General features: G+C 31.0%; 3 protein-coding genes across 22 annotated transcripts in view; 1 reads left to right on the top strand and 2 right to left on the bottom strand.

Moving 5' to 3' along the window:
• The window catches only part of LOC127709281 (protocadherin Fat 3-like), a 74,622-nt gene extending 66,861 nt beyond the window's left edge, over positions 1–7,761 (top strand). Inside the window, exons 3-8 of the mRNA XM_052214734.1 lie at positions 2,675–2,835; positions 3,998–4,048; positions 5,364–5,453; positions 6,055–6,141; positions 6,617–6,745; positions 7,594–7,761. Coding sequence (XP_052070694.1) covers positions 2,675–2,835; positions 3,998–4,048; positions 5,364–5,453; positions 6,055–6,141; positions 6,617–6,745; positions 7,594–7,656 — 581 coding nt within the window. The 3' untranslated portion in view covers positions 7,657–7,761. The remainder of the gene's footprint in view (positions 1–2,674; positions 2,836–3,997; positions 4,049–5,363; positions 5,454–6,054; positions 6,142–6,616; positions 6,746–7,593) is intronic.
• The window catches only part of LOC127709276 (acyl-coenzyme A synthetase ACSM3, mitochondrial-like), a 268,456-nt gene that overhangs the window by 116,174 nt on the left and 138,074 nt on the right, over positions 1–14,208 (bottom strand). For 3 of the 19 annotated variants that reach the window (XM_052214718.1, XM_052214719.1, XM_052214715.1), the window contains exon 12: positions 13,597–13,677. The exons of 7 other annotated variants lie outside the window; for them this stretch is intronic. In XM_052214718.1, coding sequence (XP_052070678.1) covers positions 13,597–13,677 — 81 coding nt within the window. Of the gene's footprint in view, positions 1–7,880; positions 8,119–9,733; positions 9,854–10,638; positions 10,739–11,112; positions 11,241–12,182; positions 12,285–13,596; positions 13,678–14,208 lie in introns of those variants that run through there. 9 more of the 19 variants (XM_052214705.1, XM_052214709.1, XM_052214711.1 and 6 more) reach the window with 9 other exon arrangements.
• Positions 1–14,208, bottom strand: part of LOC127709278 (acyl-coenzyme A synthetase ACSM3, mitochondrial-like) — a 135,186-nt gene that overhangs the window by 55,972 nt on the left and 65,006 nt on the right. The gene's annotated exons all lie outside the window — the stretch shown is intronic.

The raw sequence follows: 14,208 nt of genomic DNA, 5'->3' as shown, positions 1-14,208 counted from the left end.
CTCCCATACCTCAATGTCAAGGAAAATTCAAGAGTTGGTACGTAATTTCCTTACATACTTTGTCTATTTTCAATTTTATATACCAAGTTAAGGTGGCAGTAGTTTACCGATGTATAAATCTAGTAAATCGATTAGAAAGAGACACATCAAAACTGAGGGGATCGTATGAACTCCAAAAGGAGCGATATATGGTGCGTCGACAGGATCAGCATCTCCTGTTATCCAAGCATTCTCGCCGAAATAAAGATTTTCTTTTGTCCAGAATTTCCAGAGGTGACGAAGTATTCTATGTAAGCGCTACAGCTAAAAAAAAATAGAAAAGACTTAATGATAATCATGCAAATTGCTAACAAGTACTTATAACATATTAATAGTTGAGCAAGTTACGAGGTTGACAGTCTACGTATTCTAGCATTAGAAAAATTCTGTATTGATCAATGATCCAGGCAAATTAGGTCAAGAACATCTGACATTCACAGCTACCTACGATTTTGTCAAATAAAATTGAGTTGGAACTTTATAGATTTTGGGAACTAATTTAAGCGTGAAAACGCATTGAATATCAAAAAAGAGGTTAACACTGTAGGTTGCATTTCTGTTAATATTGACAATGCAATTTCCCATAGGAACTCCTTTTACGGCTAAAACTGTACCACTTTTACTATGAAGTTTTGAAAAAAATCTTATCCTAGAATGGAAAGTTCATATGCACTACTATTTTTTACAAAGGTCAAAATATAGGGCTATACGGCATATTTTCAACGTTTATATGCCCCGAACTTCTAAGAGTTTAAACTAACACTAAATTTCTTAACTACCCCTACCTTAACTGTAGGATTACCACAGATTTCAATATAAACAATGTTCATATGTATATTTACTGGTAACATTCCCAAGTTATGTCTCTATGAGATGAAACATAGAGATCATAACTGGGAACCATTATGTAAACAAAATTAATTATCTATGAATATTCTCTATCTTCCCAAAAAAGGCGTGGTTTGAGAAACAGCTGTATTTACAACGTGCAACCTATACAGACATTTATTCAAATATAAAACTCTATAAAAACACTTTTTCTCACATTAATACTTATTTATCAGAATTATAGCCTTAAAGAAATCATTGCATATACTCTAAGTTTTCTTTTACTGTACATTTTATACCCCCTCCCCTGTTTCAGTTTTTTAAAGAATTTGAAAACAAGACTTTAATTATTGCAAGCTTACCCTATTTGCATGTTTTCTGACATGAAATGCCTAGAACCTGTTTAAAACTGTTCTGATAACAAATTGAAAGCATTTCAGAATACTTTAAATGTAATGTTTAGCAGTCAATCATTCAAACATTCAAGATTATATAAAGTATCTAATCCTACCTCTGTCTCCAGTCCACATCTTACTGTATGCCTATTTGTCAATGAAAGTTCACAATTTCTGCTTCAAATGGTCAGTTTAGAATTTTTGTCACAACAGTATCATCTCTAACCATATATCTGACATAATTTAGCTAATATATGAACTAGAAGTGTTAAAACAAAGCCATATTTGCAATAGTTTTATGTATGCAGATACCAGTCTGATGTACAAATTCACTTAAAATTTTATAGAAATGACTGCTAACATCTGATTTTTGCATAACTTCCAAGCACAGTTATTGTTTTCTATATAAAGACCATTAAAATCATAAAATCATAGCATTTACAAGTTAAATTATTTGTTTTATTACTCAGGGGGTAGGCAATTTTCTCTGTTTTTTGCCCGTGGGCCCTCAAATTTTCTAAATTATTCTGCTGTTTCTAGCAATATGGAATATTTAGTACATATTCAGGATATGACACACTATTGTAAGTTTTGTTAAGATATTTTTGTATTTCTAGCTTGCATTTTTTATGTCGCGGTGACAAAAAAGTAGATTTAGGTGTTACGGCTTACTTTTGGGTTATTGATAGAACAAAAACACCCCACTAATAATATTCAGGAAGGATCTATGAGTTTTAATGACTGCGAAGAGTAAATATAAGCACTTCTAAACAATTTAACTTACAAATATGCATATATTATGAATTTATTTTGCATATAGGGCTTTAAGTAAAACTATGCATACCGTTACACCCATCATAAACTCCGAAATCGCCCAGTTCTGATGGAGTTGAAGCCTTAGTTTAAGGGCAACTAAAAAAATAATGAAATAAGTATTTACAATCAAAATGTATTGTTTCAATCATATCAGTACGAAAAACTAAGGTGGAGTGTAACATCAGCATGATCAGAGACTGATAGATTATCAGCAACACCATCGGCCCAATGGAAGCAATAAACATACGATAACGAATTCTGTGTGTGACATGTGATTTTGAAACGTTTTTTTAGTTGAGAATCCGTTTGGAAATAATAAATACTAGTACATAAAACATTTAAGGGCGTTAAATCAAATCGTCTAAGTTTAACATTTGTTCTGCAAGCCATAGATTATTTTAATAATGGTGAATAAACAAATTCATATTTCTTTTTTCTTTCTTTCATCAAATGTCTTAAAAAAACAAATATAAGAACAAAGTGAAAATAGATAGATAGATAAATACTTTTTTTCTCTAAAAACTACGAACAAGTTCATAAAACTAAAGAAAACAAAAAATACAATGCTAATTGAACTTTTATTTTACATGTTTTAGGAACAGAGATTGTCATAATAGACGCTTCAAGTCAAACAAATGACGAAGTTACTGTGACAACACACGACAATGCGACAGCATCAAGAGTCTTTCTGTTCCCCACTATAGTAGGAATCAACTCGACATACATAGTTGCTCTTAAGAAGATCCCGGATAGAGAGGTACTGATATTACGTTACATTCTTTACATGATGTGTATTTCATAAATTTAGTATATAGGACGAGAGTAGTATGTTTACTGAACGAACGTAACAATTCAAGAGTCAAATATACATCACTAGAGACCAGTAAATGGTCTAAACTTTGAAGCTGAACTTTGGGAATACACATAGCATGTGTCTTCGACTGAAAAGGGAACGACTACAGCCTAATGTCGTTATGTTCAAACTTTTCTACAATCTAAGGATAACATATGTGAGTCCTGTGCATTGTCTAGATAATTCAATGCTTTGAAGTATATGTTTTTTCTTATTAAACACACAAAATTAAAATACTGCAAATCCCAATTAAAGCATTATCTATATATATAACGAAAATTTCTTCCTGACAATTATTACTTGAAACGAACAAACCAAAAGTAGCAAAAATGACAACAGTAGTGGTGGAATCAAATACAAACAAGAATGTATTGATATTTTGGACATCTGGATATTTTTTAAGGTGGATCATCGGTATATATTTCGTCAGATAGAATTTTTTTATACTTTGCCAAAATGAAGATTTTTCAATGCTTTTTTCAAAAATAAAATAAAAAGTATGGGTCGCCGTGCTATTTTTCAAGCTAGAAGTCGTGCAAAATTGCCCAAATTTGTATAGATTGTTTATGAAAAAAAACACATTTTTGTGAATGAAAAGAAATCTATGAGATCGAATTTTGAAATAAAATATGAGAAGATAGGTTTTATAATATGCTTTAAGAAAATAAAAAGAAAAAAATGTGTCACCATACTTGTTTTCTTGCTACAAGTAAAAAATGAAAATTTCACTATCAGTCCAGTATAAAATTTTATCATAAGAGTTATCTCCCCTTAGGTGACCAAGTTGAAAAATTGATTCTAAAAACACAAATATTTGGTTTTGTTTAAACATTTTGGATAATGCGATGAATCACCTATTTTTCTTTATACAAATAAGTAGTCTTACACATAAATTGCAAATCTGTCTCAAAATTTGAGGATTTAGGCAAAGAACTAGACCGATACTGTACTGCTATTGTAAAAACCAAGATGGCGGTATACAGTGAATCTACCTTAAAGCTAGTTAGTTTCTCTTTTAATTACTTAATTGTCCTTACAATGTATGTTTGCATTTTGTGTCTTTTAGGTCGAACGTACATGGTATTTGACATTTCAAGCACATGACAATCATGGTAATGTAAGTATAGGTAATAGATGAACTTTACAGTTTTATTAGAGGTTTGCATAAAATATGCAATGAACACATCTATTAATACCTATTTGTTTAATTCAGTTGAAATTTGCAGTTGATTAACTTTTCCACATTCAATTTAATGACGATATTCTTTCATTTTGTTTTTGCAAAATTCATTATTATTGAAAACAGCAATTGCGAAATTAAATTCTTGTTATTATTGGTGAATTGCACAACAGCTATCTTGCTGAAGATATAGAGATACAGGATCAGCTTCGAATATTCTGAAAATGTGTATTTATTATTTTGTGTAATTGATAATTGCAAACTGTATTTCAATTAAAAAAATCATTCCACAATATGCAGAATTAAGATAGTAGTTAAGCTAGCTTCAGCCATGCGACTATTTACTTCGTATTCATATTGTCAAATTAAGTACAACTCTTAGATTTCCTTCTTCATAAAACTGTTTTGACAATTGTTTTCTATTCGTTCAGTTGGTTTGTAAAGTCAAGCGTTCGATTTTGTCAGGTTGTATGGATTTTCCCTTTTTCGAATTTTCCTTGGAGTAAGGTATTTTTGTTAATACTTTTTTAATTGGATCGGTGTCTTATACTTGCTGCAAAATATACTAGTCAAGAAAAGTAACGATACACAAGTTTTAACTCCAATTTATCATAAAATATAATAAATAGGAAAAACTGTTAAATTATCCAATGACAAACTTTCATTTGAAGAGAAAATGGATATGATTAAAAGAATCTGATCAACTTGGAAAGTGAGAAAATACCGTGTTATTGAACACAGGGGTCAAATTTATTTTGCGGGAAATGATGACAAAAGTCGGCACTTAATTTCGAAGATGAGAATTAAGTATTCAAATATCTGCAAAGGCATTCAAAATTGTAAGCAGACAATGTTTAAGTTTAAAGTTCTAAGTTCTAATATCGATTTTTGAATTTTGGATGAAAATACGATTTTTAAAATAACAAAAATTCGCGTATTTGCCTTAAATCAATGGTTTTGATAAGAACATAACACTCTGTAAATATTAGACCAATTGAGCAACTATTTACCTGGGTACAATGTATCGAATTTTATTATATATATGGAAAATGCATTGCCTTGTATCGTTTCTTTTGTTGACTAGAATATGAAATTAAGTATCATTTGCTAAAATCGTATTCATTATTCTTATTAAAATAAGGAGATGTGTTATGATTACCAATGAGACAACTATCCACCAAAGTTAAAATGAAGCCTTGAGATCCTGCTTGGTTTCTTAGTAACAGTTGTCAAAAATATTTCACTATTTCAGACTTTATTGACTTTGCCACTACATATTGATGATGTCAATAACAACGCCCCCTTTTTTGTGTACGGCCATTATCGTTCTGTTGTTGGATATGTGAGTAGACGATAGTATATTTCGTACAATTCTATTTGTATAATGAACTCGCAAAAATGGTTTAAAATGCAAAAATATAGCGCCAAAAAGATTTCAACCGTATCACAACTTCAGCAATCGATAAACATTTCCAACACGATCACACGAAACCCATAGGAATATAAATATGTAAATATGATTGGTTGATTGACTGTTGTTTGCCTAACGTCTGCTTTAAATGTTTCATGAATATTCAGGACGAATATAAATATGACACAGTGAATACGTCATAGTGCTACAAATATTACCTGCTTAGTCTTTGATATGGCCGAAATCTTTTGTGTTTGTTTTCTTAAGGTCGCTTCTCGGCCCCATATCTCATTTTATTAAATACAAATGCATGTGCGAGTATTTAAACCACACCTCAAAGTAGTATATATTTGATATCTCAAACTATGAAGCAATTGTTTCTTATTTTAATCGTTCGAGCAAATGGTTAAACGACTTTGCGTAAGCTAACATATTTTTGGTTTTACTTAGTAAAGAAAACTTACTCAAGAAATGCGTCGGTTAGTATTTAGTATAAAGTTTATTAACATTTCGATTTATTTGGCTTTTGTAGGGATTGGCAGTTGGGTCCAAAATTTTACATGTAACAGCAATGGATGCGGACGATGGACCAAATGCAGCAATAAACTACTCGATGAGCGTATGTTTTTTATATAAACTTGTTGATATTTGAAAGACCGACTCAGAAATCCATTTACAAATGTATCATCTTCGTAATGTCATTCTCGTAATGAAACACTGCATTACCGAATTTTTGTTTGGAAATACACTTGGGATATGTTGAAACATAAATGACCTTAAAATATTGATTGGTGAGTAATTTTTAAAAACATAAGAACAGTGCTTCATCACTCTTTTGAATTTCATTTTAACTTTAAACATTTTTTTTAAAAAACTCTTACGTCTTTAATGATTGGAAGACACCCTTAACAAGTAATTGAATAAATGTATAATAGTTTGTACCGTTGCTTGCTACTATGACCGTTACTGTTCTATCTTTTTTACAAAGATACACAGGAGCGAATTTCGCAAAAAGATGCATATGCGATTCATATGTTCACAAAACCATATGTTAAGTATCGAGGTACTGCTCAAACTTAAAATATATTTTGCAGCCCTACCAGGTGCCTTCTCCCTCGTGCAGATACAAGGCTTTTGTTATCGATCCAATCACAGGAGATATAACGTTAAAGAAGAAACTCCAGCATGGTCATACAACTTATCATTATCAAGTCAATGCAACGGTTAGTATACATTTCGTATTGACATCAATCATTGAAATTTCCTCAAACACAAAATGAAGGGATATTCACCACTCAATGCATGTGTGAAACGTGCAGAGATTTTACACCAATCATAAACTCCCGATGGTTTCCCGCATCGTTGTCAATATAAGGGAATTTGATGCGACTGTCATACAAGTGAGAGGTTTAGCTAGCTATTGAACAATGTTCAATCCACCATTTTCCACATAGGAAAATGCCTGTACCAAGTCAGGAATATGACAGTTGTTATCAATTCGTTCGATGTGTTTGAGCTTTTGATTTTGCCATTTGATTAGGGACTTTCCTATTTGAATTTTCCTCGGAGTTCAGTATTTTTGTGATTTTACTTTTTTAAATACGGTGATCAGTGGAACTTGACAGAAACTTATTTTCGAAGCATATTGATTTTTTTTTAATTTTTAGCGTTTATATTTTAAATTTAATTTAGTACTTTTTTGTCGTATAGATACTGATATGAATAAGTAAAGAGAAGTTTTTACAGAGAAGTTGATTATGACAAATTTTACACAGAGAGTACTGTATGTTACAATTGCTGATCATAAAACCAATACGCAAGTTTTGACGAAAGTTTATTCGAAAAACTGTATTAATCGTAATAATTTACATAATGAAAAGCGAACATAAAACTTCGTCAATCGATTTTTGTAATGATATATATATATATATATATTTGTACTACTAGAATATTATTTTACGTTAGCAAATACATGTTTACAGTGTATGCTTTTGATATAATGATCATTTTTTTAGTACTTGTAATATGATTGTTCCTGTTAACCTTTTTATGTATCAATTTATTTTTTCAGGATAATGGTGTTCCGAAACTATCCTCATCAACATTAGTCAATATCGAAATTTCACTTGAATAACATGACAGAAAGAAAAGGAATTTTCAATAAAACTAAGGAATAGATAACTGTTTTTAGAAAAACATTTTTCGTTAAATAGTAATCATAAAAATGCATGATGCTTTCTGATTTTGTTTATCAATCTTCTTGCTATGGAAATTTATAATATGTCTTTTCACACACATTCATGTGGAATATGAACAAAGTTGGGTTTCCATCCGTATAAAAACAAGAACTCACAAAACATCCATGCATTATTCTATTTTGATATTGCATAATAGTACATTATTTTTCTAATATTTTCTGTGATATGGTACAGATGAATGTGGGTAATGCATATAAAAAGGTATTCTTTCGAATAAACATGATATTCTATTTTTTTTCTGACTCTCCAATCTCTTGCCGCCCCCATTCTCTATTTCTCAGTTCAACTCTTCTTATTTTACCACTGACTGTCTTTGGCAACTGATCCACAAACTCAATCTATAATACAATTTTTGTTTAATAATTTTTTTTAAATGTAAATATAAAAATAAGACAATGTGGTATGATTGCCACTGAGATCACTCTCCACTAAGAGACCAAATGACATAGAAGTTAACAACTTCATTACTAAGTTATTAACTTCTTTACCTTAAGTGCATTAATGCACAAAAAAGCAGGTAAAAAAGGGAGTAACTGAGATGAATACAAGATGTAGAGGCGTAACATAAAAGACAACGAAAAAATTAATTAAATCACATACAAAACAAACAAAAATGTAAGATAAAGTATTGTGATATAGAATACCAAGCCGAAAAGCGAGAGAATATTGTCTGGCATTTTGTTTGCTAAATGTCAAACATCCATCTAAAAACTGTTAATATTTTCAAAAGAAACGCTTATTGTTGAAATTTCAAAATAAATTGATTAACGAAAATGTTTTTTTATAATTATTCTTTGCACAAACACTCAATGTCTTTATACATAGTAACACGCGATTTTTCTATTAGAAAAAAAAATACGGTTAAAAATATAATACACTATTTGTTTGAAGGAATTGATTCCATTGTCTTGTATGATGTTGTAATTATAGGTGTCTTGTATGACGTTGTAGTTATAGGTGTCTTGTATGACGTTGTAATTATAGGTGTCTTGTATGAAGTTGTAATTATAGGTGTCTTGTATGACGTTGTAATTATAGGTGTCTTGTATGAAGTTGTAATTATAGGTGTCTTGTATGACGTTGTAATTATAGGTGTCTTGTATGACGTTGTAATTATAGGTGTCTTGTATGACGTTGTAATTATAGGTGTCTTGTATGACGTTGTAATTATAGGTGTCTTGTATGACGTTGTAATTATAGGTGTCTTGTATGACGTTGTAATTATAGGTTTTTTGTTTAATGTCATCGGATTCAAATGAACTTTAATAATGATTAATAGTGTTTAAGTAATGATGTACTGTTGATGATGAGTCTTCAATACAATCGTTATGGTACATGTACTTTACTAATGGTATAGCTCTAGCTTACAATATGCCTACCATGTTTAGTTATTTAAATTAACATGATATTCCAAAACGATATCACAAATGATGTGATATTCTAAACTGATAATTTATTGATGAAGTGTGCTTATGTGATTTACACATGATTTATAAGAAGAATGACGGAAATCATTGTCTCGCAAGATTTTGGTCGACATCTCGTAATGGTTGATCATACAGTGACTTAACTGATTTGTAATTTCAACGATTATGTCCTATTCCCGATTTTGACATTCTGGCAGTGTGATTCGCATGATGGGAGATGCATGCAAAACAGGGAATATCCTGTCGACGCACTCGGTCACGCTCCTATAGAAGTTCATGCGATTTCCTCGATTTTTGTTTGTTACCTTGATTTGTCTCTTTCTAATCGATTTACGAGCCTCGGGCAACCTTTTCCATGGCGAAGCGTCTGGATTTACTCTTGTAAGAGACTATTCAATTCGTATGTTCATACCTTTGTTTGCCTGATTGTCTTTTAGTAATTTTCGAAGTCACTAAAGTATACTGTTTTTCTGCAGAACTTATTTGATATCTTTCAATAAAGGTACATACATAATATGAGTTTTACCTTTCTAGGATATTTATAAGGTGCAGTGACAGATTTTACATGATTCTGTAGTTCTTCTCCTAATTTCTGTTTGTCGTGTTTGGAATATGGCTCTGTTAGAATTACAAACGCTTTTACGACCTTCAATTGATCACAAAAAAAATCTTGTGTTTAAAAAATAATAAAGGTCAGTGGAAAAATTCATAATAAAACATTTTATCATCACATGTTGTCATTGTGAAATTTCATTAAACCATACGCTACTATTATCAGCACTCGCAGTGCGCAAGTGTTAAATTGGACCACAATCGATATCGATAAATTTACAAAAGATTATTAAAGGAAATCTTGTATTTTTATTAGCTGTCAGTTAACAAAAAAAAAAATTCTTTTTCGTAAGATTTAATTGTCTACTAACTGTTTAGAAAAAGTCTAGGTAACCAGAGTTTTATTTCCGAACTATAGGCGGGTTAAGTCTTTCTATGATGCGTCAATATTGATTTGTAAATAGACGTAATCTTCTATAGTACAACAGACCTCTATTATTTCCTTGGTACACTTGTAGATGTGAAGAAACCTCTATTAACCTTACAATAAGTAAACCAGCGGATGTAGATTGGTCTCGTCCATATCCGCTGGTAAATCAAATATTCCTATTTCAGAGATTATTTTACTATTTCAATACATAAACTGGGAGGTGTATTATAAAAAAAATTAATTTGAAAGTTGACAAAGAATATCACACTGTTCTGAACATGATTGAAATGTTGAGGCAAATCACGCTGGTAACGTAAAATCATGGCCAGGGATCAACTTTCCGTATACATGTTTATTTAGCGTTTAAATATTCATACCATACTGATAGAAATAAAATCATTATCACTTATTATAAAATAATTATATGAAAGTAAAACAAATGTATATACCTCTCCTCTTACTTCATCCGGGCTGCTTACTACTGCAGATTCAAGAACTGCTGGATGTTCTATCAATGCACTTTCCACTTCAAAAGGACCTATTCTATAACTAAAGAGAACAACACGCTTTCGTATAAGTTTATAACTGCAATATATAGATAAATCTAAATCTGAAGTTCATTCGAATTGAGGAATTTCAAATGCACGCATCAAATTAAAAACAAAAATTTATACGTTGCAAATACTCTAATTGGACAATAAACTGTCGAAAATTTCAAGTCTTAACAAAAATGATAGACAAAACTCTAATTTGAAAGTTCAACTCGACTATTATAATGTTATACATTGTTAAAACTTTAAAAAATAAGTTCATTGCTTTATCAATTGGTTCACATGACTACTAGATTTTAGTGTGACAGAATTAGTTTACACATTTTAAACAAAAACAAACAAATCACCACATTCCATATAAAAAGACATTACCCTGACGACAGCATGACATCATCATCACGTCCAATAAACCAAATGTAGTCATCTTCATCCATTTTCCCACGGTCACCAGTTAAGTAAAAATCACCTTTAAAGACGGCTTTATTTCTGTTATCATCATCCTAAAAGAATTTAAGGCAAATGGTTTGTTATTCTATTTGCTACCTAAGGTCAAAACATTGTTTGTCCGTTACAATGTACTCAAATGGTCCGAATACAAAACCGTTCTACAAAAGTACCAACATCCAGGGTAGATTCAGAAAGTGGGAAGTCCATAAACCTGTCGAAACCAAACGTTAGACTATATCAACCAACAGAACGAACGATAAACTACTGACTGAAAAAGTTATCATGCTAAGGAACAACAGACGGTTGATATAATTTCTTGCATTTTCTGAAAACTGTTGAAGATTAGGCTCTTTTTATTTATGAAAAGTCAGAAGTAACAACAATAGTTATCGTTCGTTTTTCTTAGTAACTACTTTCAATCAACTTTGATTAAAATACAAGCTCAAATACAAATATTCTTATTTTAGGATGTCAGATGGTCTGATAAACTTTCGGTAGAGATTTCTGATGAAGCACATTTCCTTATTATACATAAGATAGGATTAAAATATGAAGGAGTAGATTACAGCATTAGAGTCGCATTTCTTTAATTTTTCTAGATAAACGTGGTTGCGTTAAGTCGATATAAACCTTTTCTATTGCAAATATGTTTTCTAAATTAACTAAAGTGAAAGGTCGGCATAAAGGAACACAACTTCATGGTTATGTCTACATAATTATATTGTACTGTGTACTTTGGAACCTTGTTTTTTTGTTTAAGGGATACTGGAAATTCACTTTGCTTAATTGGAATTTGATGTATTTACTGTTAATCGTTGCATTTTAATATATTAAAAAACAATGTTATGTAGCAAACATATAGAAACAACAAAAAAAAGTTAAATTTAATATCTTCTTTTCAAGTTTCTCAGTCAAACAATGTTTCTGCACATTTATATTTGCATACGTGCGAATTATTCTATTTATCATTAATACAAAAAGGTATCATCACTTACGACATAATGGGAAAACAATCCCATTGGTCGAACAGGATTTACTCTTACACCAATCACACCTTCTGTGTTTCTAGGCAATATATTACCATCATTGTCAACGATCTACAAAAATATTTGTATAAATATGTGTAATAGTACATAATAACTCTATCAAATCGTAGAAATTGTAAATGATTAGCATTTTCTCAAAAATATAACTCACCATCTGTGTTATACAATTTTTGTATATTGCAAATGCAGTAGTCCTTTTATTGTGTTTCTTAGTTCTTTTGTAGCTATGAAATTTCAATAAGTTATTTTTCAATGTGTACTAAGGAATAGGACAGGTTTTTTTTTAAAACAATTGGCCATCATTTAAGGACTATGATCTTTTGTTTTTTGAATACCTTGAAGTTTAAAACATTTTTTGATAACTTCTTATTCTTAATTTAATGATTATCTTGTCGTCTGGTAAGTCGGTGCAATGCATAATTATGTTTAATCTAGTCCTAAAGCTGCTAATGTTTCAGCGTTATAACACATCACTGGCTTTCAAAAGTTTAAGGCCGAGTGGTCTAAGTAGTTACTACTGTAATCACTAGCCAGTCAACACTGAGGTTATGAGTTCGAACCCCGCTCGTGCGGGTGCACTCAACTCCAATCTTAACTGACTAGGATTGTCAGTTTTCCTATCGAAGGTCGGTGGTTTTCTCTGGGCACTCCGGCTTCCTCCACCAATAAAAACTGGCCGCCACGAAATAGCCCAAAAGCGGTGCTTAAAAGTGGGGTTAAAACACCAAAAATCAAATCAAAATCAAATCAAATCAAAAGTTTAGGTTTGAGCATTCCTGGTAAAAGTAAATCCAGAAAAGCACTTTGGACGCACGAAATTTATCATTTGGGTTTTTTTTTTACATTTCATGTTCATTTCATGTATGGTAACGGGTTGAAACTCATTTTTGGGTCCCCAATGCACTTCAACTTCGTACTATATTTGGCCTTTTAAACTTATTTATTCGAGCGTCACTGATGAGTCTTTTGTAGACGAAACGCGCGTCTGACTTACAAAATTTTAATTCTTGTATCTATGATGAGTTTATTCTTAGTGATGTATAGTTAGTACGGTTAGAAAATTCTGTTAAATAATGTTCCAACCAATAAGTTTACATACTTTCACTCAAGGTATAAATTTATGTCAGGCATCACTATTAGTAAATGCTCTTTACAACAAATATACTTAAATCTATGCATAAAAGAATATATTTATAATAGTCATATCATTTAGTTTGAAATCAGTTGTAATTGTATCTTCAATACCGTACATTTGTATGTTGCCCTCTAGATATCTTTTGGTAATGTATTCAGATGGGTTGCTGCCTCATTGATTTATACTCCACATCTCCCTTTATTAATATTGCTAACATAAAACACTGACCTGTAGATCAATCCCAGGAGCTGCCTTCCCCATAGAACCTGGTCTGATTTCAACACATGGATATGTCCCACATAAAAACGTCTAAATAAAACAGTTATTCAAACGTAAAAAAAATATTCTATGTCGAACTCTATATCTGATTGTCTCGATATCTATGTTTTCAAAATATCAAAACAATACCTTATCATCGATTGATATTTAAGAATGTTTAACATTTAGTGGAAAATAGTACATTCATATACTTGACGATAACGTGTAATAAGATACAAAATATATATAATCTTCTGTGTGCTAAACTGACACGTTCACTGATTTTAAACATACTAAACTGATCACATATTTGTCCTTTTATCTTAGTCTTATCTTTTTATGCATAGTTGTCTCATTTACCATTAAACCACATTTTCTTATTTGTATGTAGCTCCCAAATAACAGTCCACATGATAAAATGTCACAATATCATGACATAATATCTACATCTGAACAGAACTGTCATTGCTGTGCTCTTACTGACGAAGAGGCACCATAAACCAATGATTAGTGTTTTACTTGACCTAACAGGCAATCGAAACGACATATTCTAGTTATCACAGTACTCAATATATGTATAGA

The sequence above is a fragment of the Mytilus californianus genome, unplaced genomic scaffold (assembly GCF_021869535.1).
Source record: "Mytilus californianus isolate M0D057914Y unplaced genomic scaffold, xbMytCali1.0.p SCAF_7, whole genome shotgun sequence".
NCBI classification, from domain to species: Eukaryota; Metazoa; Mollusca; class Bivalvia; order Mytilida; family Mytilidae; genus Mytilus; species Mytilus californianus.
This window is presented reverse-complemented; position numbering and strand designations above follow the sequence as displayed.